Source organism: Pleurodeles waltl, chromosome 7 (genome assembly GCF_031143425.1).
Source record: "Pleurodeles waltl isolate 20211129_DDA chromosome 7, aPleWal1.hap1.20221129, whole genome shotgun sequence".
NCBI classification, from domain to species: domain Eukaryota; kingdom Metazoa; phylum Chordata; class Amphibia; order Caudata; family Salamandridae; genus Pleurodeles; species Pleurodeles waltl.
The window spans coordinates 43,150,566-43,175,976 of record NC_090446.1 but is presented as its reverse complement, the minus strand read 5'-3'; the positions used below and the strand labels follow the sequence as shown (position 1 = coordinate 43,175,976).

The 25,411-nt window shown below is 45.4% G+C and overlaps 1 protein-coding gene across 1 annotated transcript in view; it reads right to left on the bottom strand.

Annotated features, from left to right (window-relative positions):
- Nucleotides 1–25,411, bottom strand: part of LOC138247157 (DBH-like monooxygenase protein 2) — a 72,752-nt gene that overhangs the window by 9,919 nt on the left and 37,422 nt on the right. Inside the window, exons 4-5 of the mRNA XM_069201897.1 lie at nucleotides 16,916–17,046; nucleotides 9,368–9,473 (exon numbers count right to left, since the gene is read on the bottom strand). Coding sequence (XP_069057998.1) covers nucleotides 9,368–9,473; nucleotides 16,916–17,046 — 237 coding nt within the window. The remainder of the gene's footprint in view (nucleotides 1–9,367; nucleotides 9,474–16,915; nucleotides 17,047–25,411) is intronic.

Below are 25,411 nucleotides of genomic sequence, written 5' to 3'. Positions count from 1 at the left end.
ATAACCAGGTGCCAGGACTCTTTGATAATACTAATGCACTTCCCTATCAGACAGTGTCTCTGACCATTTCTGCATTTTGTGGAGTGACAGTCTTATTAACAATTCATGTTTCTAGCTTTCTAACAGACTGTGTATATACAAAGTTCTTTGGGATCCCAGCAGTGTGTTGTCAGTGCCAAGGTGTATGCATTTTTTTCCAGATCTGGATGACTGACCTCTGGCTAATGACAAAATAGATGTCTTAGGGTGGCAGCATTTGTCTTAGATATCTTAGAATGAGATGCAGGTTTTAGGAGTGGCTATTCAGTTAATGAAGTGATTGACTTCCCTATGAAAGGCTCTTGTTTCAGAGGACACAGATGGTTAGATTTAAGCAATTCTCTTTGGCCAGAAGAACTGCATTTCTATTAAGTATGATGGCCTATTACAATACCTTGATCTTAAACATTCATTTGCATATTTAGCATTTGCATAGGCGTTTTGAAGTCCAGTGGGCATGGATTTTGACAAATTGTGAAAACAGTAATGCAAAGGTGTATCCTAGCCGACTGAAGCTGTTTGTCATATTTCCCCAGGACTTCAATGCATACTGTACATGCTCTTCGGAAACCAGGGTAGACTATTCATTCACAACTTCTACTCTCTCTCTCAGATTTACAGTCTTGCTCCTGATGTCTTTCATTATGGACACATACCTTGACAGATTCATGTAGATGTTAATGGAACTCATACACTATTTAACAAGGGCTTCCTACAACATGAAATCAAGGAGATTTTGAATGTAGCATGTTTCACATCGTCACAATCCCCTGTTATGGCAGGAAAAGTGTTTACACTACACTTGTGACTCTTTGCAAAAGTGGGTCTTCAGAATTGTTCACAAAGAGATCACTTTTAAGCCATTACACCAGATAGACCATCTCCCACTAATCATTGTAGCCTTCACTAAGGATACTGGTGCTCTCTTGGAAGCTTGATCAGGGGCGGCTCCTTTACTATGGTGAAGAAGCATTGCCCCCCCCCCCCCCCCGGCTAAGCCAGCAGCAGAAAAATAAAACAATAGTTTACTATTGTTGTATTTTTCTGCTGCTGGCTCAGCCAGCAGTGCAGCGAGGGGGCGGGGCTGGGCCACGGAAGGTGGGAGGGGTGAGGAGGAGAGAGTGTGCATGTGTGTTTGGGCAGCTGTCTTAGGCCGGCCAAACACATATGTGCACTTAGGGTTCTCCAGCCCGGCTGTGTTTAGCAGGCGGCTGGTGAAACTGCACAAACCCCTAGGTCTGTGTCTGAGAGGCTGGCCAAGCCACTCAGACCAATCCTGGTGCTGCTTTCATGCTAGGTTTAGCATGAAAGCTGTGCCAGGATTGCTGGGGAGCCTCTGCTGGTGTGCCAGTGAATTCTGGGGCACCACATCCAGGCAAGAGGAACCCAAGGGGGCAGGAGACAGGCCATTGTGGCTAGGTAAGTTTATTTATGTATTCAAAAAGATATATATTTTCACCCCCACTCCATCTACCCTCCCCCCCTGCCTTTTTAGATTTGAGGTCGTTGCCGCTGAGCTTTATGCTGTACTATCAAAACTGCTTTTCAGACGATGAACAGACGAGGCACGAAAATTCTGACCTAAACAGTGCCTTTAGCTGTAATGATCACATCTCCCTGGAGAGTGACTGAGATTCAGGCACTGTGAATGGATCAGTCTTATGTATTTTATAGGGATAAGGTTGTTCTTACGAGTCACTTTTTAACGATGTCTATGTGGATTTCTCAAATACACTTAAATCAATCAATAGTGTTCGAGCTTATTTTCAATAATCACAATGCCAGATGCCTAATAACGAAAATCTGATTATACACTGCAATTATGGGCAATGATTTGTTGATAAATTTACAAGTAGCACATTTTGGGTGCATATTCCAGCCCTGGTCTTTGGAGCAGGTCAGCTATAGCAATTATAGGAAGGCAGATGCAAGGTTTTGTGAGGTTCGCAAGGTAGCAGTTTCTCCGCCCAACCACTGACACCCCAACCTGAAAAGACAACAGTTCCATCATACAAATGATTTGACTCACTCTTGTGTACAGTTCATATTTACAAAAAAAAGCTATTTTATAAAAGTCACTCAAAATGTAAAACAAAGAATCGTAAGGGTTGTAAATCTCTTTCACTTTATCATGTCCTGGATTTTTATATTTAAAATGGAGAGAGAGACGAAAACATGTGTTATGTATAACATTTTGCAAGGGGGGTGGATGGGTGGGGGTCAGTAGGGAACTGCAGCTAGAATATGTCTCTACCAGATAAATCATTACTGAAGGTGAGTAACTTGTTCATCTGATAGACACTTCTAGTTGCAGAATCCTCACCTTAGAATAGATACCCAAACAATACCATCCTCAGTGGTGGGCTGCAAATCAAGATCATACTAAAAAGTCCTACAGGAATGAACAACCAAAGTAACCATCTCCGTGGACCTGACTGTCCAGGCAGTAATGTTTTGTGAATGTGTGCAGATGCCCACGCTGCTGCCTGGTAGATATCCAGGACAAGAATTCTGTGTGCTAACACTGTGGAAGCAGCAGTTACTCTTGTGGAGTGAGTGCGCATGCCCTCAGGAGGTTGTTTCTTTGCCAGAGCATAGCACAGTTTGATGCAAAGTGGTATCCATCGTGAGATGGTACACTTCTGCGCAGCCTTCCCTTATTTCGCACCCACATACCCAAAGAGTTGATCATCCAACCGGATATCTTTTGTATGATTGAGGTAGAACTCCAATGCTCTTTTTGGATCCAGATGGTGGAGCCTCTCCTCCTCATGAGAAGGATTTGGGGGTACGTAAAAAGTAGTCAAAGTAATGAATTGGCCTACATGAAAAGGTGTAAAAACCTTGGGAAGGAAGAAGGCCTTCGTACAAAGCACCACTTTGTCAGGGTGAACAGACAAAACTCAGGGTTTAGAAGAAAGAGCTTGAAGCTCATTCACTCTGCGAGCAGAGGTGATAGCAACACAAAATGTAGTTTTGAGAATAAGGAGCCGCAAGGGGCATTTGTGTGATGGTTCAAAAGGGGCACACTTCCATCAGTAGGCGATTTGAAAAGGGATGGTTGGTCTGGTAATGTAAGAAATGCTGAAATAGCTGATAAGTAACTTTCAAGGGTGTACAAAGCAGAGCCCTGCTTGGCTAAAGAAAGGATAAACAAAAGAACCTCAGAGAGAGAAGCAGAGGGGGATCAACAGACTTATTGGTACACGATGCCACAAATTTATGCCAACGACAGGCATATGCCATTTTGGTGGAGGGATGTCTGGTTACCAAGATAACGTCACAGACTTCGGGCGTAAGATCAGAAGCTGTCGACTGCCACTGCTCAATCTCCATGCATGAAGGCAAAGACTGGACAGGTTTGGGTGGAGGACCTTTCCCTATTACTGTGACAGAAGATCCTTCTGAAGAGGCAGTCTGACTGGAGGATCTGTGGCCATGCTCAGTAGCTCTGGATACCATACTCTCTGTGCCCAGTCTGGAGACACAAGGATCTCTTGGGCCCAGTCATTCTTGACCTTTTTCAGAACTCTGGACAGAAGTGGTATAGGCGGGCAGGTTTAAAAGAGGCCTGAGTTCCACTCGAGACGAAAAGCATTGCAGAGCGAGTGCCACCTTGGAAACTACAACGCACAAAAGAGCTGACATTGCATGTTCTCTGCAGATGCGAACATATCTAACCAAGGCTCTCCTCACTTCTGAAAGAGACTTTGCACCACCTCCGGATGGAGACAGCATTTGTGATCGACTATGTATCGACGACTGAGTTGCCTGCTCTGGCATTCAGAGAGCCCTCCAGATGCTGAACCACCAGGGTTATGCCCTGATGCGCCAGCCATGTCCAGAGATGCAGATCCTCTTGACAAAGGTTCCAGGACCCCAATCCGCCCTGTTTGTTGCAGTACTACTTGGCGGTAGTATTGTCCGTGGACACCTGCACCACATTCCCTTTGAGAGAGGGAAGGAATGCTTTCAATGCAAGCCTGATCGCCCTGAGCTTTAGAAGATTGATGTGGAGTCCAGGCTCTGCCAGAGACCAGACACCTCTGATCTCCGCCTCTCCCATGTGGTCACCCCATCCCAGGAGTGACTCGTCTGTCACTACTGTAAGATCTGGTTGGGGAAGGCAGGGGGGATCAGCCATTGACCCAATCCTGATTCGAGAGCCACCACTGCAGATCTTTCACAGTCCCCTCTGAGATTCCCCTGATGCTGTGCTCACTGGAACTTCAAGTCCCAGTGCAAAGCCCACATATGCCATCTGGCATGTGTCACCAACAGGATGCAGGAGGCCCTGTGGCCCAGCAGCCTCAGAGTCATTCTCACCGAAACCCAGGATAGAGGCTAAAGCATCGGAGGATAGCCCTGAAACTGCACTGTGTCCAAAACAACTCCAATGAAAGTGTCTGAGAAGGAGTCAGGTGTGACTTCGGCATGTTTATAGTGAACCCCAGTGAGTCCAGAAGGTTTGCCGTAGTCTAAAGGTGGGAGACAACTCTGAGGCATGTCACCCTTCAACAGCCTGCTGTTGAGGTAGGGAAAGACTGAAACCTCTAACCTGCGCAGATGAGCTGCACCCACCGCATCACTTTTGTGAATACCTGAGGGGCACTGGTAAAGTGGAAGGGGTGCACTGTAAATTGAAAGTGCTTCAGACCTACCATGAATTGCAAGGAGCGTCTGTGGGCAGGTACGATGGGTATATGAAAGTAAGCGTCTTGCAAGTCCAAAGCTACAATCTGTTCTCTTGGGTCCAAGGCCGACAGCACCTGAACCAGAGTGAGTATTTTGAACTACTTCAGGAAAAGATTGAGGACCTGAAGGTCTAGGATAGGATGTAAGCCCTTGTCCTTTTTGGGCACCAGAAAGTAGCGAAAAGGGACACAACAGAGAACCCCTTCTATAGCCATGAAAGGGGCAAAAGGCAGACTCTTGGGGGTGAGGGCAGTCGAAAGGCCAAAGGACCGAGCCGTAGCCCAGGACTCCTTGATCACCTAAAGCACAGAGTCCGCCTTGTCTTTAAAGAGATGGGTGCCATAAAATGGCATGTCTATAAGGGTCTGTTGGACATCCCCAAAAAAACAGATGTTTTTAACCAGGCATGGCGCTTCAAAGCCCCTGTCAACGCAACCGATCAACCCAGAGAGTCTTTTGTGTCCAGTTCACAGCAAATAGTGAAATTCACTGTGTCTCTCCCATCAGTAAAACCTTGAGAGATGATAGCCTGGGCCTCAGCCAGGATTTGCGGCAAAAACGTGCATGACTGTATCCCACAATGAGTGGGTATAGCGCCCCAAAAGGCATGCGGTGTTCACTGAGGGCAATGCCAGGCTGGAGGAAGAAAACATCTTCCTCAAGCTGGTCCAGTCTCTTTGATTCCCTGTCCAGGAGAACAGAGGGGAATGTGCCAGAAGAAGAGGAAGCCTGAATCACAAGACTTTTAGCCATAGGGTGTTGGGACTGGAATTTAGGGTCATTCAGGACAGGCCGAAGGCGGTGGGAGATTGTCCTGTTCACAGGAGCCCCTGTGCTGGGTCTTTATTAAGAGGAGTAGAGGCTCTAAAGTGGAAGCCCCAGGCTGAAGCACCTCCAACAGGAGATTAGTCCTGAATGCTACAGTGGGCAGTTCAAGGTCAAGGACCTCAGCCGCCCTACTGACCACCATTAAATAGGAGGCTCCCCCCACTGTAGCCATGATAGGAGGAGAAAGCATGTCAGCGTCTGGAGAAGTATCCAGACCAATGGCCTTGCCCAATTCCTGTGCCAAGTCCATGTAAGGGTCATCTAGCGGGTATTCATAAGGGTCCATCAACCCCTCCAATCCCTCCTCATATTCATACCCATAGGAAAAAGGGTCTGAATCTGACCTGAGGTGAGTAGGCCCCATCGTAATCGAAAGCGGCATTGGCCGATGCCATTGTGGCTCTGGGTCGTCAGGAATCAGAATTGGGTTGATGTTTTCGAGGGATCTACCGACGTAGAGAGCTCTGATGACGGGGAAGATCACAATGGCTCGACTGGTGTTGGCAAAGATTCGACTGCAGATCTAGAGGGGCCCTCAGAGGCGGAGGCCAAAGCCAAAAGTGTAGAACTCAGAGAGCCCCCAGCTGAACTCCTAGGGCCAGACGGCACTGCAGGAGGGGTCAGACTGTCCAAATATGAGATGCATGGCCTCAAAGAACTCCTTTAGTTGGGCATGTGTCTCTCAAGGTCTCAGAAACCCGCATCAGCCGAGCAATGGGGTGAAGTTGAAGAATCACAAAAAAAAAGATGGACATAGTGTTGAAACTTTTCAAACACTCACCCCCAGTCACAGATCTGGGTTTTATCCATCAACATATTGCTTGCCACGTCACCCCAGTTTGGACTGCGCTATATGCAAATCAGTCTTGACCCTGCTCCCAATGGGAGCAGTCCAGCCCGAACTGCCAAGCCAGGTCCTCCCTGGACAGGATTCAAGCATCCTGGGACAGGTTTCAGGGTATCACCCTTCATCAGCCTGGTTAGCTTGAATCCAGTGGCCCAGCAAGCAAGGCTTGGCAGTTTGGGCTGGACTGTTCCCATGAGGAACAGGGTCAAGACTGATTGGCATATGGCTGGGTCCAACCTGGGGTGGCAGGTGAGCAAAAGAACGATGGATTAAACCCAGATCTGTGACTGGGTGTGAGTGTTTGCATTGTTCAGCACTCCGTCCATCATCCTTTTGTGTTGCTGAAGTTGAAGAATGCCTAGCCTTCTTTGACTTCTTCTTACCCATGTGAGCTGAAGACTTGGAAGAAGACGATTTGTGGTGTCTCCGCGAGCGGTCTCGAGACCTTCCTCTTGAAGGTGACCGAGAGCAATGCGGAGTCAAACGCCGGTCCGCCATGAGCTTTAGGACCACTCCTGCAAAGCCTTCAAATGCATGGCGCAGCACTCGTGTCCCCAAAAGTGTTGAAATTGGTCACAAAATGACCAGGGTAGCTTTCTCCGGATCAGCGTGTGGGGTCGAAAGAAAAGAACTGACGTCACGGAGAAGAGGCTGCACCTATGTATGACCCCGATGTCATCATGGCGACCACAACGCCAATGACGAATGCGGAGAAGACCAACGCCACCCGAAGGCGAGCAAGGGTACTGTTCGGAGAAAAATCTCCAGATCCAGTCTGACGCCTGTGGTAAATTCTAACAAAAGGAATCTGCAACTAGAAGTCTATCAGATAAAATTTATAATAATAAAAATAAAAAATAAAAAATAAACTTACATTTTTCCCGTTGTCACCGCCGTTTCCTGCAGCGTTGCTCCTCTATTCTTCTTGTGGTGTCCCAGCATTCTCTGGCACACCATCACAGGCTCCCCAGCAAGCCTGGCACTGCTTAGATGCTAAACACAGCATGTAAGCAGTGTCAGGATTGGTCTGAGCTGCTTGGAGTGTCGTTCTGACACAAGCCTGGGGGTCTGTGCTGTTTCTCCACCCTGTGCAAACAACTAGGCTGGAGAAATCTAAGTGTGCATGTGTGTTTGGCCGACCTGACACTCTTCCCTCCTCCCACCTCCCAAAGCCCAGCCTCAACCCATCCTGAACAACCTGCTGGCTGAGCCAGCAAATGAAAGATAAAACGATAATTAAATATTGATTTATCTTTCATCTCCTGGCTTAGCGAAGGGGGTGATGCTCCTTCAGCATTGTGAAGGAGCCGCCCCTGCTTATGATACCCTTATACCCTTAAACACAGAGGGGCATATTTATGGCAAAGTAACGCAGTGCAGTGCAGCAAGTCACCTTGCTGCTCTGCGCTGCGTTACAGGGAAAGGGCAGGAATGTGCGATATTTATCTCAAAACGCCACATTTGTCCTTTTCCCAGCACTGGGGAACAATGGGCTGCCTAGCGCCAATGCAGGCACCTTTGCACCATGGAACAAAAGTGCCTCCGTTACAGGTAGGATTGTTTCTGTACAGGAAGGGGCATCTTCCTGCACAAAAACAATCCTGAGAGGCTTTTTCCTCTCTTTGTGTGCTGCAAAATGAAGCACACAGAGGAGGACAAAACGCAAAGAAATGAAAATCTTGCTTCTCATTGCACCTCCCCCAGGGAGCTGTAAAGTTGATGCATCCCCAGATTTACAATTCCTTGTAAATCTAGGGATGCATCAAAATCACCCACTTCAGTGCTCATGAAATGCCTCCCTAATGCAGAGTTAAATTGACACAGTAGGGGGTACGCCTCTCATAAATATGCCCCTATGCCTGATGCAGAATGTAGCATACACAGAAAGAGGAAGTAACTAGGAGAAATAAAGATATTTCTCCTCATTATGCCTCCTCTGGGAAGCCGTAGCATTTTGGCGCATACCTAGGACCACTACTTTTTATAAATCTGGGAATGAGTCAAAATCCTTGGATGTTACAGTATAACACCTATGTCACACCCATAGAACGTCTTCCTGGTGCGTAGTAATGCAACAGCGGTTTGCCCTTATTTGCATTACTCCAGATTTACAAAACCACTCACGGCCACACAAGGGTTCATAAATTGCATCTTGGGCTTGTGTTGCACATTAACCATGATGCAAATGAGAGACAAACCCTTTTATAAATGTGCCACATATTCTCATGCTTTGAGTGTATATAGGCATGGTTCTGGTGCAAGGGTTTTCTGAGTCCTAGGTAAAATTAGTTTGGTTTCTGGGCCCTACTCCTCCGTTAGCAATAAGGCCATTTATGGAAATTGGTAACTCTTGCTTTTTTGCGGTGATGTCATAAAACAGCCTCAAGAAAGAATTCCATGTACACATAATTTTACCAAAATGCATCATTAACATAATAAACCACAGGAAACAAAATCAATTACATGATCTACGTGCAAAAAAAGGATGTCACATTTAACGTTGTTGAGATAAGGTAGTTGGAAAAGGAACAACATCAGTGCATAGAATGTGAGACAAGCTTCAAATGGGCGTGTTGCCTAAACATCTGAAAGCACCTGTAAGACACACTGAGGCAGGTGTTCCCATTTTAGGGTCCTGCATGCCAACAGTTGTTCCCACATCACTGGGAGGACCCAAGGTGGTGTTTCCAATATCATTTGTGGATATGCTGGTGTTCCCACATTAAAGAGGACTTGGTATCTCAGTTTTTGGTGCAGAAGTCTGATGTCTCCAACCCCCTCATTAAAGTGCCTCAACAGAGGAGGTGGTTAAGTCTACAGCTCATTACTCAACCTGAAGATTTGTGCACATATTTAAGGTTCATGCATTAGTCATAATTCTCCAGCTCATAGTAATGCTGTACCTCTAAAATACATTTTAAACCCTCTCATTCCTGTCATGAAAATAGTAAAACTTACATTGAAATGTATCACTCTAATATTCTGAGTCGATTCCTGGGTGACCCTTTGTGCCAGTGAAATATTTTCGGGTGTCCAGGATACAAGGTTCAAAGCAGCAGGGTTGCTTCAAAAAAGAAAAGATGACAAGTTGGTTTTAGAGATTCTGACTCACATTTTCTTTTGCTTCATACTTTCAGCAGTTGGAGGTATCTTCCTCCCCCACTGAAGATGCCAAAATAAATCACATTTAGAATGACCCTTCAAATAAAGATAAACAACACATCATAAAGATATGGATAGCCCTTGAGAGAATCTACGTCTCTTTTATTCTTCCTAGGACTGCAAAAAGAAGATAGATTAAACATGGCCATGTGTTTTCCTTTTTTTTTAGTCTGGCAGGTTCTAGTATGAGGGATTTAGCACTTATGGCTCCCTTCCGCCTCCTGACAGCCTGATCCGATTCCCCATGTACTTTGGGCCAGAATTGTGTAGGGCTTTGTGGTTTATGCATGCAACCTTCAGTTGGGAGCCAGTTGAGGGCTCTGAGTGATGGGGAAATGTGGTCATAACGACATGTAGCTGTTAAAAGTCTTGCTGCTGCATTTATTGTCACTTTCATTGAGGCTAGGCTGACTTTGCGTTGACCTATTAGCATGGAATTCCCATATCCCAGTCTTGAGAGCACTAGCGATTGAACTGCTGTTTTGAGGTCTCCTAGCGGTATGAATGGTTTTAGTTTTCTTAGAAATGCAGATGTGGGTTGGCACTTCTGGATGCAGCTTGAATGTGAGCTTGCATGTTTAGATTTGAGTCTAGGATGATGCCTAGTGATTTTACAGACTTGCAGATTGTTGGGGTGCAGTTTAGTGAGTTAAGGGTCTGAAACCATAGTTGAGGATTTTAAGGCCTGCGTTGGCAGCTAAATTTAGCGCCAGCGCAGGGAGAAACGGAGGGGTGCGCCATATTCCATTAAATACGGCCATCCCTGCATTTCTAAATTGACGCAGCGTGGCACTGTCAATTTTTGTGCAGCACCACACTTGAAACCTGGCCCTTGGTGTCTTAGGGGTGGGGAGAAAAGAATACATTTATTTTTTGCTGATTTCAGTTTAGCTGGTTGTGTGCTAGCTAGTCTTGTGTTTTCCTCTGGGTATCATCTAGCCTCCAGATATCCTCTTGAGGGAAGAGTTCAATGTAGAGTTGAGTATCATCCTCATACATGTGGTAGGATAGTTTTGATTGTTTCAGGATGTCATGGAGTTATTCCATGTATAGATAGAAGAGCACTGGTGATTGTTGCGTAACACCCCTGTCTATGTCTGTTACATCAGATAGGGTGTTGATGATTTTAACTCTGTGTTGTCAGTTCTGCAAGAAAGAGGTGAACCAATTAAGGATGGCTCCTGATAGGCCCAGTCTGATTTTAAGCATTTCTCTGAGGCGTTTGTGGCTGTTGAAGGCCTCTGATAAGTCCAAAAGTATTAGAAGAAAGGATTTGTTTTGGTCTAGTGATGTTTGTTTATCATCTACGATGTTTAGCATGGCAACCTCAGTATTGTTTCCTGGCCTGAAATCTGATTGGTGCTTGTCTAATAGGTCAAAAATATTGATGTATTCATGTAGGAAACTGCCACTTGTTGCAGTTACACCCCCACTGTTTGCCCAATATTGATGCTGACTTGACAGAGTGTACTGGGATCCTGCTAACCATGCCCCAGCACCAGTGTTCTTTACCTACAAATGTACCATTGTTTCCTCAATTTTCTGGCACACAGATAAGTCCCTTGTAAAAGGTACCAGTGGTACCAAGGGCCCTGTGAATTGGGAGGGTCCCTACGGGCTGCACCATGTGTTGTGCCACCGTAAGGGATCCCTCACCCAACACATGCACACTGCCATTGCAGATTGTGTGTGCTGGTGGGAAGAAAAAGGCAAAGTTGTCATGGCATCCCCCTCAGAGTGCCATGCCCTCAAAACACTGCCTATGGCATAGGTAAGTCACCCCTCTGGCATGCCCTGCCTCACAGCCCTAAGGCAGGGTACACTATACCACAGGTGAGGGCATAGTTGCAAGAGCATTATGCCCCCACAGTGTCTTAGTCCATTCTTATACATTATAAGTGCAGTGTGGCCATATTAAGTATATGGTCTGGGAGTTTGTCATTACGAACTCCACAGTTCCATAATGGCTTCACTGAATACTAGGAACTTTGGTATCAAATGTCTCAGCAAAATATACCCCACTGATGTCAGTGTGTGATTTATTAAAACATCCACACAGAGGGCATCTTAGAGATGCCCCCTGTATTTTAGCCAATCTTCTAGTGTAGGACTGACTAGTCTGAGCCAGTCTGCCATTAGCAGATGAGTTTCTGGCCCCCTGGAGTGAGGGACTTTGTGCCCTTTGAGGCCAGAAACAAAGCCTGCTCTGGGTGGTGGTGCTTCACACATCCCCCTGCAGGAACTGTAACACCTGGCGGTGGGCCTCAAAGGCTCAGGCTTCATGTTACAGTGCCCCAGGGCACTCCAAGTAGTGGAGATGCCCACCCCTGGACAAAGCCCTGCCTTTGGTGGCAAGTCCGGCGGGAAACTTAGGGGTGGTTCCAGCTGGAGTGGTCACTACTCCTTGTTTTTCCTAAGGTGTCCAGAGCTGAAATGACCCCCTCCCTGCCGACTCCTCCATCTTGGTTTGGAGGAGAGGGATTAATAGGGATAGGAATGTGCCCCCCTCCACAAAGGGAGAAGACACAAGGAGGGTATAGCCACCCTCAGGGACGTTAGCCGTTGAATACTGCCCTCTGACCCCTAAATCTAGGATTTAGGGGCCTCCCTGTACCCAACTCACCAGATTCCTGGCGGCCTACAAGAAGAAGAAGGACTGCTAAGCTGAAACCCCCAGCAGAGAAGAAGGAAGATGACAGCTCTTTGGCCCCAGCCCTACCGGACTGTCTCCTGCTTCAAAGTACCTGCAAAAAGACCAGCAATGCGTTCAGCGGGTCCAACGACCTCTGCCAAATACAGAGGACTGCCCTGCACCCAAAAGGACCAAGAACTCCTGAGGACAGCAGCTCTGTCTAAAGAAACCTACAACCAAGGACTCCCACCTCACTCCAGATGCGTGAGTCTTAACCCCTGTGCACCCGATGCCCATGGCCCGTGTCCAAGTGCTCCCCCAGCAAGAAAGGGTCCCCAGGTGATTGCGAGGAAGCACCCACCCTGGGTTGAGCTCTCCACCCCTACACGACAACGCCTGCAGAGGGAATCCCAAGGAATCCTCTCATCGCGAAGCTCCGGACGAAGATATCTGACGCCTAAGAACACACTGCACCTGCAGCCCTGATGCCTCCACATTCAGCAGGCAGCCCTCCTCCCTGTCCGACCAGTAGTGTGCCTCAGACAACCCCCCTGGACCCCGGCTGCATCCTCTGAGTGACCCCTGGAGTCTCCCCATAGATCAGCATTGAAAACCTGATTTCCTGTTTGCACCCTGCACCTGGCCGTACCTTGTGCCGCTGAGGGTGTGTGTTTGGTGCCTACTTGTGACCCCTCCAGTGCTCTTCTAATCCCCCCTGGTCTGCCCTCTGAGTCACCAGTACTTACCTGCTGGCCGACCTGATTCCGAGTACCCCCTATCTCCATAGGAGCCAATGTTCAATTTGCTCAACTTTGACCTCTGCACCCGGCCGGCCCATGTTGCTGGTAGTGGGTGTTTGGGGTTAACTTGAACCCCGACCGGTGGACTTCCTAAAACCCAGAGACTGAAACTGTAAGTGTTGTACATACCTGTAAAACGACCTAACATTTCTTCCCCCAGGAACTGTTTCAGAAAATTGCAGTGTCCTTTTTCAAAACAGATTGTTGCCAATATTTCAAAAAACATTTTGCTTACCTGTTTCTAACACAGTTCTTTTGATACCTGTGTGAAATATAAAACTTTTAAGGTACTTACCTGCAACTTGAATCTTGTGGTTCTAGAAAAAAAAATAAGAAAATATATTTTTGCAATATAAAAACCATTGGTCTGGAGTTAAGTCATTGAGTGTGTGCTTCTTCTATTGTCTGTGTGTGTACAACACATGATTTGCACTACCCTCTAATAAGCCTAACTGCCCGACCACACTACCACAAAAGAGAGCATTAGTATTATCTACTTTGGCCTCTGTTAAGCATCTGGGGAAACCCTGCACTCTGCACGCTATATCTCACTTTGATATAGAATATACAGAGTCAGTTTCTATAGTTCACATAGTAAAATGTGCCCAAGAGCAGCTATTACTTTAGCCAGGAAAGAAACTGTATACTGGTCAGACGTTTAAGTCTTTTCTGTCAGTGCCCCTTTTTTATTTTTAGTAGGGGGATACTTGGCATTCTGGGAGGGATCCTTATTGGAAAGATGAGTTCACAATTTTCATCCATAAGGGAATAACAAATTGGTTGATCTCTTTCAGTAGGTGGGAGGGAATGGGATTGTTGAAATGTGTGGCAGATTTCATTGACTGAATGGTTTTATGGAGCTCTCCCTCAGGCAGAGGTCTAAAACTGATCCAGAAGGCTAAGTTTTACCTAGGGAATGTTGAGTTGTGTTGGTCAGTAATCTTGCTATGTGTTGTAGGGTGGGGTTGGTGGAATCACTAGGTAGAGCACTCACTTGACACAAAACAGTTGCTTGTGGTTGTGATTTTATCTTTATAGAGAGTAGAGATGTCCATCAAGCTGTTTGCAATTGTGGGTTTTGCCAGTTTTCCTGACTGTTGCTTTATTATCTCAAAGAGTTTTCCAAGCCAGATGCTCTGTCTAGCTGAAATCTGCCCCCTGCTGTTTTGACTTTCAGGTTCACCTTTTTGTATGAGATTCTGTGCATTCTCAACTGTTCGAGATGGGTAAAGTTTGGGTCCTTCCTTCATAGTCCTTCCAACTGTCTAAGTAGTCTTCTTTCATTGTTTATGTTTTGGTTTAACCATGGTACTGATGGTTTTTCCTTTTGCCTTTTTAGTCGTAATAGAGCAGCGTCTTGAACTATGTTGGTCATACTGCTGTTGTGGAGACACAGTAAATCTCGAACCGATGTTTGGTCAGTACGGGGGTGGGGTTAAGGAGGTTTGTCACAGATCCACCAGTTCTAATCTGTTTCCACTGCTGAAATCCCTCACCCAAGTTCTTCCTTTTCTTTTTGAGCCTTGATTTTAGTTTCTTGAGTGGATATTTAGAAAATAATTTGATGGTGGTCTGAGCAGTCTCTTGGGGTTATGGCTAGCATGTTTACCATTCCCAGTTTAGCGTTGATGTAAAGTGTAGCATATTTGTTTTGAGTTTGTCCCTTGCATGCTTGACTCATGATGAGCTCCTGGAGCAGGTTATGGAGTGCAGTCACTGTGGGGTCTTTGAGATTGTTCCAATGCAGGTTGAAATCTCCTAATCTTATTTTATTAGAGAGGGAAGTAGAATTGATTTTTTCCGTAAATTGCTCCTGGAAGATTGTATTGTCACCCGGTAGGTGGTATACAAGGAGTGTTCTCTATCAGTTTCTTTTCCAGCTTAATTTCAGCTCCCATTATTTCAAATGATGATTCAACTTCTAGCAAGACCAAGTTTAAGGTTAAAGAGTTTCTGTAAATTATAGCAAGCCCTCCCTCCGCTTCAATGTGCGGTTGAGATGTAAGATGGCTAAATCCAGGGGCATGAGAAGGTCCATTATTTGAGAAGGTTGCAAAAGGCAATGCCTAGATCATGCACTAGGACCATCTCTGCTATATTAGTTGTGTGTTTTGCAGCTGATCTGCAGTTGTGTAGCATGCATTTCAGGTTTAGTGTTTTGTGGCTTACTGTGGTTGTCATTGTGCTCATTGCTATGAGGATCAGGTTGTTGAGACTGACTAGTAGACAGTTGTCTCCCCGTTTTATGTAGTTGGATATCTTAACAAATAGGTATGTTGAATGATATGTCAGGGAGGTTTTCTGTGTGTCCTGATAGTAAATTAACAGAGTGCTTATCTCTTTTTCTGAGAGGTGATTCTTTATTCTTCTCGGTCAGTGAAGCTTGTTGTCATGGAGAGTGGTGTGCATGCTCTAGTAGATGGGTTTTCTTCTGGCAGCGGAGTCCATGCACTTGGTATTGGGCATGAACATCTTCTCTAGGGAGAGTAGAAGTGTGACGACTTTGTTCTTGACCCGTTCTATGTCCTCCCTGAGTAGATGCAGGTTATCCTTGATTTAGTTTACGGGAAGTTTGTGTGGTTGGCTCAAATATTATTAAGTCACCCCTGAGTAGGCCTTACTGCCAATAAGGCAGGTTGCATTGTATCTAAATGTAGGACATATAAACATTTAATGCACCACATCCATATAGTCAAAATGTCCTAAAGCCATTTAAACTATATCAGGGTCAGCTGTTCCATGGGAAAGCATTGGTATAGGATGTTTAAATTATTAATGCTATCTCTGGCTAGGAACACATTTAATTTTTGGACATGGAAATATTTATTACAAACCCAATTCACTGGTCATATTTTCAGTAACTATTTTGTAGAGGATACTCTTAGAAAGTAACCTTATCCCTAAAGGTTCTTGACGACCATTTGCATGAGCCTAAGCATCTCCCAGGAGCACAACAGCTCCCTTGATGAGATGCAAATGTGCTCCCATAGCCGATCAAAGGCATTAGGTGTGAGGAGATGTTTTTATCTTGCCAGGATGTCCTGTGGTCTGTGTCCCAGAACTTAATTAACTTTAAAGAGCATTGCCCGGTCCCATAGAGAAGTAGATAACAACTGGACATCCTCCTTACAATTGTACCCCCAGTCAATCAAGCACAAATTGTACAGGGAGGGGAGCAGCCATCAAAACTAATTTAGTGTGAACACAGAGGAGGAGCTTCTCATTTCCATGGCCACACCGTTGGGGTGGCCAAAAGAGCTCTGCTTATGGGAAAAACAGATCTGCCATCTTGACATTAGGTAGAAAGAAGGAATACGGGATTGTTCCAGTAGGGCAAACAGGAACTGGTGCAAATGTGGGTCTGGTAAGTCTGGGAACTTGTACTCCTTTGGTTCTGGAAAGGCCAGAATTTTCACACACAAAGTGATAGTCATTAATGTGGCACTCCCAGTACCCTCAGAAAACTTTATGGACCTGTGGAAGCACAAAAATGGATTTACTGGCTGTGACCTAAAAGAATCTAGAAGCCTAGATCTGCTCTCCTTCTTGTATTGAGGACAAAGATATGAACTCCATGGTTCATAAGGCTGGCATTCTATTTATGATATGGGGATGCACAAACTACAAGAGGTTTTTTTTTTTTTTTTCAATTTTACAGCTGGCTGGTTCAAACTGGACCTTCCCTGCACCCTTTTGGGGGCCTTTGCTGGAGTAAGCCTTGAAATCAAGTGCTGTCTCCAGGTCCTTGGAGTTTGAAAGATCAGAGGTCAAATATCAGTGTCAGCAGTCAGCATTGAAACAGAAAGGTTAGCAGCACCCCTTGTAAGACTTTCATGAAAGGTATACTTGTCATCTCTACAAGATGACCTCAATGAATTCCTACATATATAGTAAATGAGACTTTATACATACCTATGCACATCAAAGCCAAAGGCTGATGACAGTGATCGATAATCTGGGTTGCTTGTGCATTCAGCGATCAAATTCCTAGGAGTGTAAAACATGAACGCAAGGCACATCTCGGAGGTTGTGCTAAGACCACCCTAAAATAAAATAGAATAAGACAAAATGGTTTAGTGTTGGACAGCTATAATTCAGCATAGCTACATTAGTGCAAAGGCTCTTTACCAGAGCACAAAGTGATGATATATAGTGATCAAAATTAGTGGGATATGGTCATTGGTCATGGACAAGTATTGTTTCTTGTTACTTGTGTCAAAATTGCAATGTCTGGTTACCAGGTAACCAATCTTAAATAATTTGTCTGACATAAACCATGACCAAAATGATGATCTGTCACTCTCACTAATAAAAATGTGTAGCTCTGCTCACTTTTTCTAACATTTTCAGAACTGTCTTTAGCTGTGACACTCTGAAATTAATTCTGAGGTCACCTGAGGACTATGTGGGATTCCTTACATGTTCCTACGAAGTGGACATTAGCTTGAGGTCCTGACCTAGAAATTGGTGGGAAACACAAGTCAGTCAGTATAGGAGATGATTTTACTACCACTGTGTTAGAAATGGGGTCTTTGGTTGGCAGTCAGGTTACCCTCTGTCCAAGTAAGGACCCTCACTCTAGTCAGGGTAAACGAGAATCACCCTTGGTTAACCCCTGCTCACCCCCCCAGTAGCTTGGCATGAGCAGGCAGGCTTACCTTCAGAAGCAATGTATAAAGTATTTGTACCAACACACACACAGTAACTCAGAGAAAACACCACAAAATGACACAACACAAGTGTAGAAAAAATTAGGGAATATAGGGGTCATTCTGACCCTGGCGGCCGGTGACCGCCAGGGTCACCGGCCACGGGAGCACCGCCGACAGACCGGCGGTGCTCCGAAGGGCATTCTGACCGCGGCGGTTCTGCCGCGGCCAGAAAGGGTAAACCGGCGGTCTCCCGCCGGTTTACCGCTGCCCTTGGAATCCCCCATGGCGGCGCAGCTTGCTGCGCCGCCATGGGGGATTCTGACAACCCCTACCGCCATCCTGTTCCTGGCGGTTCGCCCGCCAGGAACAGGATGGCGGTAGGGGGTGCCGCGGGGCCCCTGGGGGCCCCTGCCGTGCCCATGCCAATGGCATGGGCACGGCAGGGGCCCCCGTAAGAGGGCCCCACTGTGTATTTCAGTGTCTGCCTAGCAGACACTGAAATACGCGACGGGTGCAAACTGCACCCGTCGCACATGCCCACTCCGCCGGCTCCATTGGGAGCCGGCTTCCTCGTGGGGAGGGGTTTCCCGCTGGGCTGGCGGGCGGCCTTCTGGCGGTCGCCCGCCAGCCCAGCGGGAAAGCCAGAATGGCCTCCGCGGTCTAGCGGCCATATGGCGGTTCCCTCCAGGAGGGCGGCGACCGCCGCCCGCCGGGGTCAAAATGACCCCCTATGTATCTAAACAAAAAAAGGCCAAAACTACAAAAATCCAACATACACAAGCCAAGTTATGAATTTTGCAAGAATAAGATTCTTAATCCTTAGAAAACAGTGAGAACGCGGTTAGCACTCTAAACCTGGGTAGCCTCAAAATAAAGCTGCACGGGCAAGTGTGCGTCGAAAAAGGCCAGCGATGCGTTGAAGACTGTGCATCGTTCCTCCTCTGGTCAGGTCAGCGCGCGTCGTTTCTTCTCTCCCGCAAGAGAGCGATGTGTCGATCCGGACAGGCACCTCAGCTCCGGGCAGGCTTTGGGTTGTTTTTCTATGCCCAGCGGTGTTGAATTGAGAATTTGGTCGCACTGTATCACAAAACCGCGCTGCGTTAGCAGGTGTTGCACGTAGTTTCTCCAGCCGCACTGCATCGATCTTCCAGCCGTGATACAGGTGGAGCATTGATTTCAGCCGTGAAGCCAGCACTGTGTCGTTAATCAGCTGCGTTACGGAAGTTGCGTTGAAAATGTCCCTGCACAGCGGTCTGTGTGTGCATTTTCAATCTTTGTCTGCCAGCTTCACCTTTCAAGGGCCTAGGAACTGGATATGGCACCACTTGGCAGGGCAGAAGTCTCAGCAGAGAGTTTAGGTGCTGGCAGGGGAAGTCTTTGATGGCACTGAGACTTCAACAACAGGAGGAAGATCAGTTCAAGCCCTTGAAGATTCTTCACATGCAGGAATGCACAACAAAGGCCAGTCTTTGTCTATTTTCGCAGGCAGAAGCTGCACAAAGCACAGTCACAAGGCAGGGCAGCACTTCTCCTCAGCTCTTCAGCTCTTCTCCTTGGCAGAGGTTCCTCTTGAGTGCAGAAGTGATCTGATTTTCAGGGGTTTTGGGTCCTCTTCTTATACTCCTTTCTGCCTTTGAAGTAGGCCTACTTCAAAGGAAAGTCTCTCTTGTGTGTAAGATCCTGCCTTTCCTAGGCCAGGCCCCAGACACACCAGGGGGTTGGAGAATTCAGTGTGTGAGGGCTGGCACAGCCCTTTCAGGTGTAAGTGACCACTCCTCCCCTCCCTCCCAGCACAGATGGCTATCAGGATATGCAAGCTACACCCCAGCTTCCTTTGTGTCACTGTCAAGAGAGAGGTACAACCAGCCCAACTGTCAAACTGACGCAGACAGGGAATCCACAAACAGGCAGAGTCACAGAATGGTTTAAGCAAGAAAATACCTACTTTCTAAAAGTGGCATTTTCAAACTCACAATCTAAAAACCAACTTCACTAAAAGATGTATTTTTAAATTGCGAGCTCAGAGACCCTAAACTCCATATTTCTATCTGCTCCCAAAGGGAATCTGCACTTTAATACCATCTAAAGGCAGCCCCCATGTTAACCTATGAGAGAGTAGTTGGTAGTATTTAAATGTCAGGACATGTAAAACACATAAGTACATGTCCGACCTTTAACATATACTGCACCCCGCCCATGGGGCTACCTAGGGCCTACCTTATGGGTGCCTTATATGTATAAAAATGGAAGGTTTAGGCCTGGCAAGAGGGTACACTTGCCAAGTCGAATTGGCAGTTGAAAACTGCACACACAGACAATGCAGTGGCAGGTCTTAGCCATGTTTACAGGGCTACTAATCTGGGGGGGCAGAACCAGTGCTGAAGACCCACTAGTAGCATTTTATTTACAGGCCCTAGGCACTTCTAGTGCACTGTACTAGGGACTTACTAGTAAATCAAATATGCCAATCATGGAAAGTCAATTACACATATATTTTACATAGGAACACAGTGGTAAAGTGCCCAGGGTGACAAAAACAGCAAAAAAAGAGTCCAGCATACATCAACAACCTGGGAAACAGAGGCAAAAAGTTAGGGGAGACCACGCCAAGGATGCCAAGTCTAACACACCATACCTAAGGTCCTCCACCAGCTAAATTTAGAGCTGTCACAGCAGTTCCTGTCAATGTTTGATAGACAGCTCCATCAAAAATGACAGCTGCCTGTCACGGTGCCTTTTCCTCGGGATCTGCACGCCATTGAACAAATGGCCCACCTCCCGGCATCACCAACTCAGAAAGTTATTATAACACTGAGTATTGATGAAGCCAAGCGGGGGGAGGGAAATTAAGATAGGGAACTGCAGGAAGAGAGATCTGAAAAGGAAAATGGTTAAGCATGTATTTATATACTGTACTTGTTCACAACAACATCAACATGCAATTATACACTTAGAATAAGGCGTCTCCATGAATGCAAGTGTTGGGACCCTTATGGAATAGACATAGGCGTCTCCATGAATGCAAGTGTTAAGACCCTTATGGAATGGGCGAAGGCGTCTCCGTGAATATAAGTGTTGAGACCCTTATGAAATAGACAAAGGCGTCTCCGTGAATGTAAGTGTTGAGACCTTTATGAAATAGACAAAGGCTGTACCATGAATGCAAGTATTGAGACCCTTATGGAGTAGACAAAGGCGTCTCCGTGAATGCACGTGTTGAGACCCTTATGGAATAGACAAAGGCGTCTCCAGGAATGCAAATGTTGAGACCCTTATGGAATAGGGAGTCTTCCTTCTGTAAATCATGAAACAAGAACAATTAGTAAAATCATGATACATCAGGATGGCATGAGCTTTAGACAAAAACTGGGTGTGGCCCTTCTCTGAATCATAGAACAAGAACAAAGGGTAAAATCATGAAACTTCAGAATGCCATGAGCCTTAGACAAAAGTGAGCGTGACCCTTCTCTGAATCATGGAACAAGAACAATTAGTAAAATCATGATACCTCAGGATGGCATGAGCCTTAGACAAAAAACTGGGCGTGGCCCTTCTCTGAATCATGGAACAAGAACAATGGGTAAAATCATGATACTTGAGAATGCCATGAGCCTCAGACAAAACTGGGCGTGGCCCTTCTCTGAATCATGGAACAAGAACAATTGTTAAAATCATGATAACTCAGAATGCCATGAGTCTTAGACCAAACTGGGCGTGGCCCTTCTCTGAATCATGGAACAAGCACGAACTGAGAACTCAAAACCTTGAGAAGGCAAAAGCCTTGGATCATTAACATACTCTGAACATCAATCATGCAACTACTATGCATTCATAAACATAAAACGTTTGGTCTCAGCCAAGAAATTTGCAAAGACTTAAACATGTATCTCAAATATCATCAAAGGCTTAAATGCATCTCACATATCATCAAAGACTTAGATATGTATCTCACATATTATCAAAGACTTAGATATGTATATCACATCTTATGCTTCCAAAAACAATGAAATTATGATTTGCTTATCTTTGAATCGTTTTCACATTTGCCACCTAGGCCTTAAAGTTTTACTCATGTAAACTGAAGCGCCTTGATTACTGTGCCAAGGGTGCTTTACTCCTTTGAACTGAAGCGCTTTAAATATTGTGCCAAGTGCGCTTTACTCCTGTGAACTGAAGCGCTTTGAATATTGTGTCAAGTGCGCTTTACTCCTTTGAACTGAAGCAATTTGTATATTGTGTCAAGGGTGCTTTACTTCCTGTGAATTGAAGTGCTTTAAACGTTGTTTTAAGTGTGATTTACTCCTGTGAACTGAAGCGCTGGGCAAATGCGCTTTATTCCTGTGAACTGAAGCGCTGAGCAAATGTGCGTTATTCCTGTGAACTGAAGCGCTTGAATGGTGAGGCCCGGGCGCTTTATCAATATGGCCTGAAACGCTTTGCTCATTATGCTAAGGGGGCGCTTTAACAATTCGCTTCTAGGTTGGGCTCATCAAGACCTTACCGCCACGAGTATGACCTACTCGTATCTGAATTCACTATGGAAACAAGGGTCCTCCGAGTTTCTGCCAATCTGCTCTCAAGGAATTCTGTTTTTCTTCAGAGGAAACCCCCACGAGGTCTGACTGCATGGAAGTCTTCAAAATAGTGAGCAACGTGCGTGGGTGTGGCTGGGCTTTATAGGCCTGCCACACCCCAAGATGGCTGCTGCCTCTAAAAACATGGGAATTGTAGTCCCTTCATAGGATAGCACTGATGATTGCATGTTGTCCACCAATGCCCTGAACCTGCAGCTACATGAGCTTTACCACAGGGCAGACGACGCTGATGGCCATTCTTGGAACAAGTGGGGATGACCAGTGGTGCACATAAAGTGCTGCAAATCCGCGCAGCGTAGTTTCGAGTGGGACCCGGACCGCACACAGCCTTATTCCTGACACTGCCCATCAAACTTTTAACAGAGTTTTATACTTTATGAAAATCATATTTCCAATGCTTCAGTATTTTGAAAAATGTAAAACTATCGCCCCCAGACACCATGGGTGTGTGTGGGGGTGGCAGGGGGTTCATCATTTGTTTACTATTCTGATCAACAGCACACAACATTTAACACTATTCAATAGGGTGACTGCTGTATGTTTAAATCTTTGATTGCCTGTACTCTAATGGGCCGTCAGAGAAGTAGGTCGGCGATGGAGCAAGAGCAGGCTATGGTGGTATCGTATTGAAGGCCCATCCACCTGAAAATCAGGTGGGTGGAGTGAGGGTTTGGTCTAGAGGGTTCTCGGTTGCAGTACCCTCTATTCCAAACTCCAAGTCAGTGTTCTTCCTATTGTATGAACTGTATTCTTATGCCCCCTACACTTATAAGTTGAAGAGTCCTTTAGCGATCAACAATTACAGTTGGATCTTCACTGGTGGGCTAATTACTTCTTGAAAATGTGGATCCTGTCAAAATTTGACCTGATTCATGATTCACAAATAAGTTTAGAATTGAGTTCAGACTGCCTGTCTCTTATTATACTAATTTTCACCATTACACATACGCCAATATGTTCCCCAAAACTCTGCTACAGCATCTTATGACCAAATGTAATTCATTCATTTCGACTTATCTACAAAAACTGTGGTGATGGCACCAAATCCTGAGAAATACACCTTTGACAACTTTTATGCCCTGGACCCTACCTATTGTGAATTGTAATTGTAAATGTAACTCCATTTGTGTAATCCATGCTTGATTATGCCAAGAGGTTTTATTGATGGAATCTGATTACCTCGTGCATGGACTCCAAGAGATACAGAATACTGCAGAAAGACGGCTGATTCATCTTAGAACCTACAATCTTAATAATCCAGCTTCATGACTTTCTCAAAACTTTGAAGCTAAGGTAGCAAAAGCGCTGAGCTCCAACTCAATCTGGCAGCAGCCATCACTGTCACATGAGCGCTGATTCCACTCCTCACACCACTGCCAGGTCGGTCCTTAAAGAGCAGGCTGGGCTTTTTATTTATGAATGGATTTAAAGAGCAGACCTCAATCAAAACCCTTTAAAAGTTTACATCCTAGCTTGTTAGCACTAAGTGATCCAAATGGGACTAACCCCATGCCCCATGTGAGTCCCCACTTCTGAATAGGAATCAAAGTGTGTCACAAACCCACTTTCACCAAAACAAGATTGTACTATTGTGCAGCTGTACATCCACTGTTGCTGTTCGATTCATACCAACAAAGAACCCCTGAACATTATCATAATGTTCAATTAGGTATATACAAATACCACCACATTGCGGCAGAAAACAAAAGCGACCTTTTCAAAAGCAGAATACATTGAACCATTACTCCCAATTGTGAATTCAGCTCAACTACACTAGATACAAAATATTCTCTCTCACCTGGCTATCTACATTACTACCTGAGCTTGAAGCATTGCTTCAAATAAATGCAGTGACTCAATCAATCAATAACATCTGTATTCAGAAGCAAATAGGTATCCATTAAAGCAAATACATTATACAGATAAATGAGCAATTCTTAAAGAACACCATGATTGAATACATACAGGCATGATAACAGTGCCCTACATACAAACTGTAATATGCATTAAAAACTTGCAGCAGCATAATGAAATTTATAGCAGCATAGACTTGTGTGTCCTCGCAGAAAGTTTTAAAAAAGACCCCATATGTAAAAAAAAAATCCTTTTTAAGTAAAAGTAGTAAAAACCTAAAAGCAGGTCAGTGTTGACCAAAATTGGGACAATACTTTAAAAAGGGTAGTAGACAAATTCCTGTATCGTGCATAAAATGTGCAAAAGAACGTAAAATGCATCATAAATTGGGCAGATATTTTGTGGCAAGGGTAAGGGACAGCTTCGGGATTATGCAGATCACCCAAGGAAAAACAAAGCAAGTACTTGACTGTGTCAGACCTGAATCAAAACAATAAAGAGCGCTCGCAATGGCTTTGAATGCTCCACATATATTGGGTGGTACAATCGGATGTGCACAGGTCAAGATACTTAACAGTTACCTGATCCACCAGTGATTTTTCCCACTGAGTATCCATGAGTTTATCAAAAGCATTAGCCACACACTTCCTACAAATGTTAACACGTTACAGGGTTGGTAAAGAGCCGTTTCATCCCAATTTCACTGAACACAGGCATCATGTGAGCAATCCATGGAATCTGTAGGCCTTTGTCTAAAGAAAGGCAATGTGGGATGAACCTTGATCAGATCTTCAATGAAAGGGAGCCTGAGTTCCTTATGACCAATAAAATGAACATGGCTATTGGAATTTATTGAGATCTATAAATTTCCAATAGGGGAATAAGGCGGTTCCCCATACGTTGAGGGAGACTGCAGAGGGATCCTTCAGCCTTGGAAAATTTAGTGACGCGATCAGCAAGATTATAAGACCTGGGCAGAGAAATAGGTACCCAATATGGAAAAGTGTTAACACTGCTTAAGGAAGTGTTGCCCATCACCATAGTTGGAAGACATCTACACTTTGGGCCACAAAACAGAATATGGGATTTGAAAAAAATTGTATGTAGATCTAATGACAGCATAAAGCCTGTAAATGCATTATTGAGGAGATGCAGCACTCTGGGCATACGTGCCATGATCACGGTGTCATCCGCGTAGAATAATAAGGGAAGAGTGGGTTACCATTAATAACTGGAACATCTGAAGTGACTTGTACTAGTGCCCAGTATAAATCATTAATATATGATATAAATAGCAGAGGGACCAA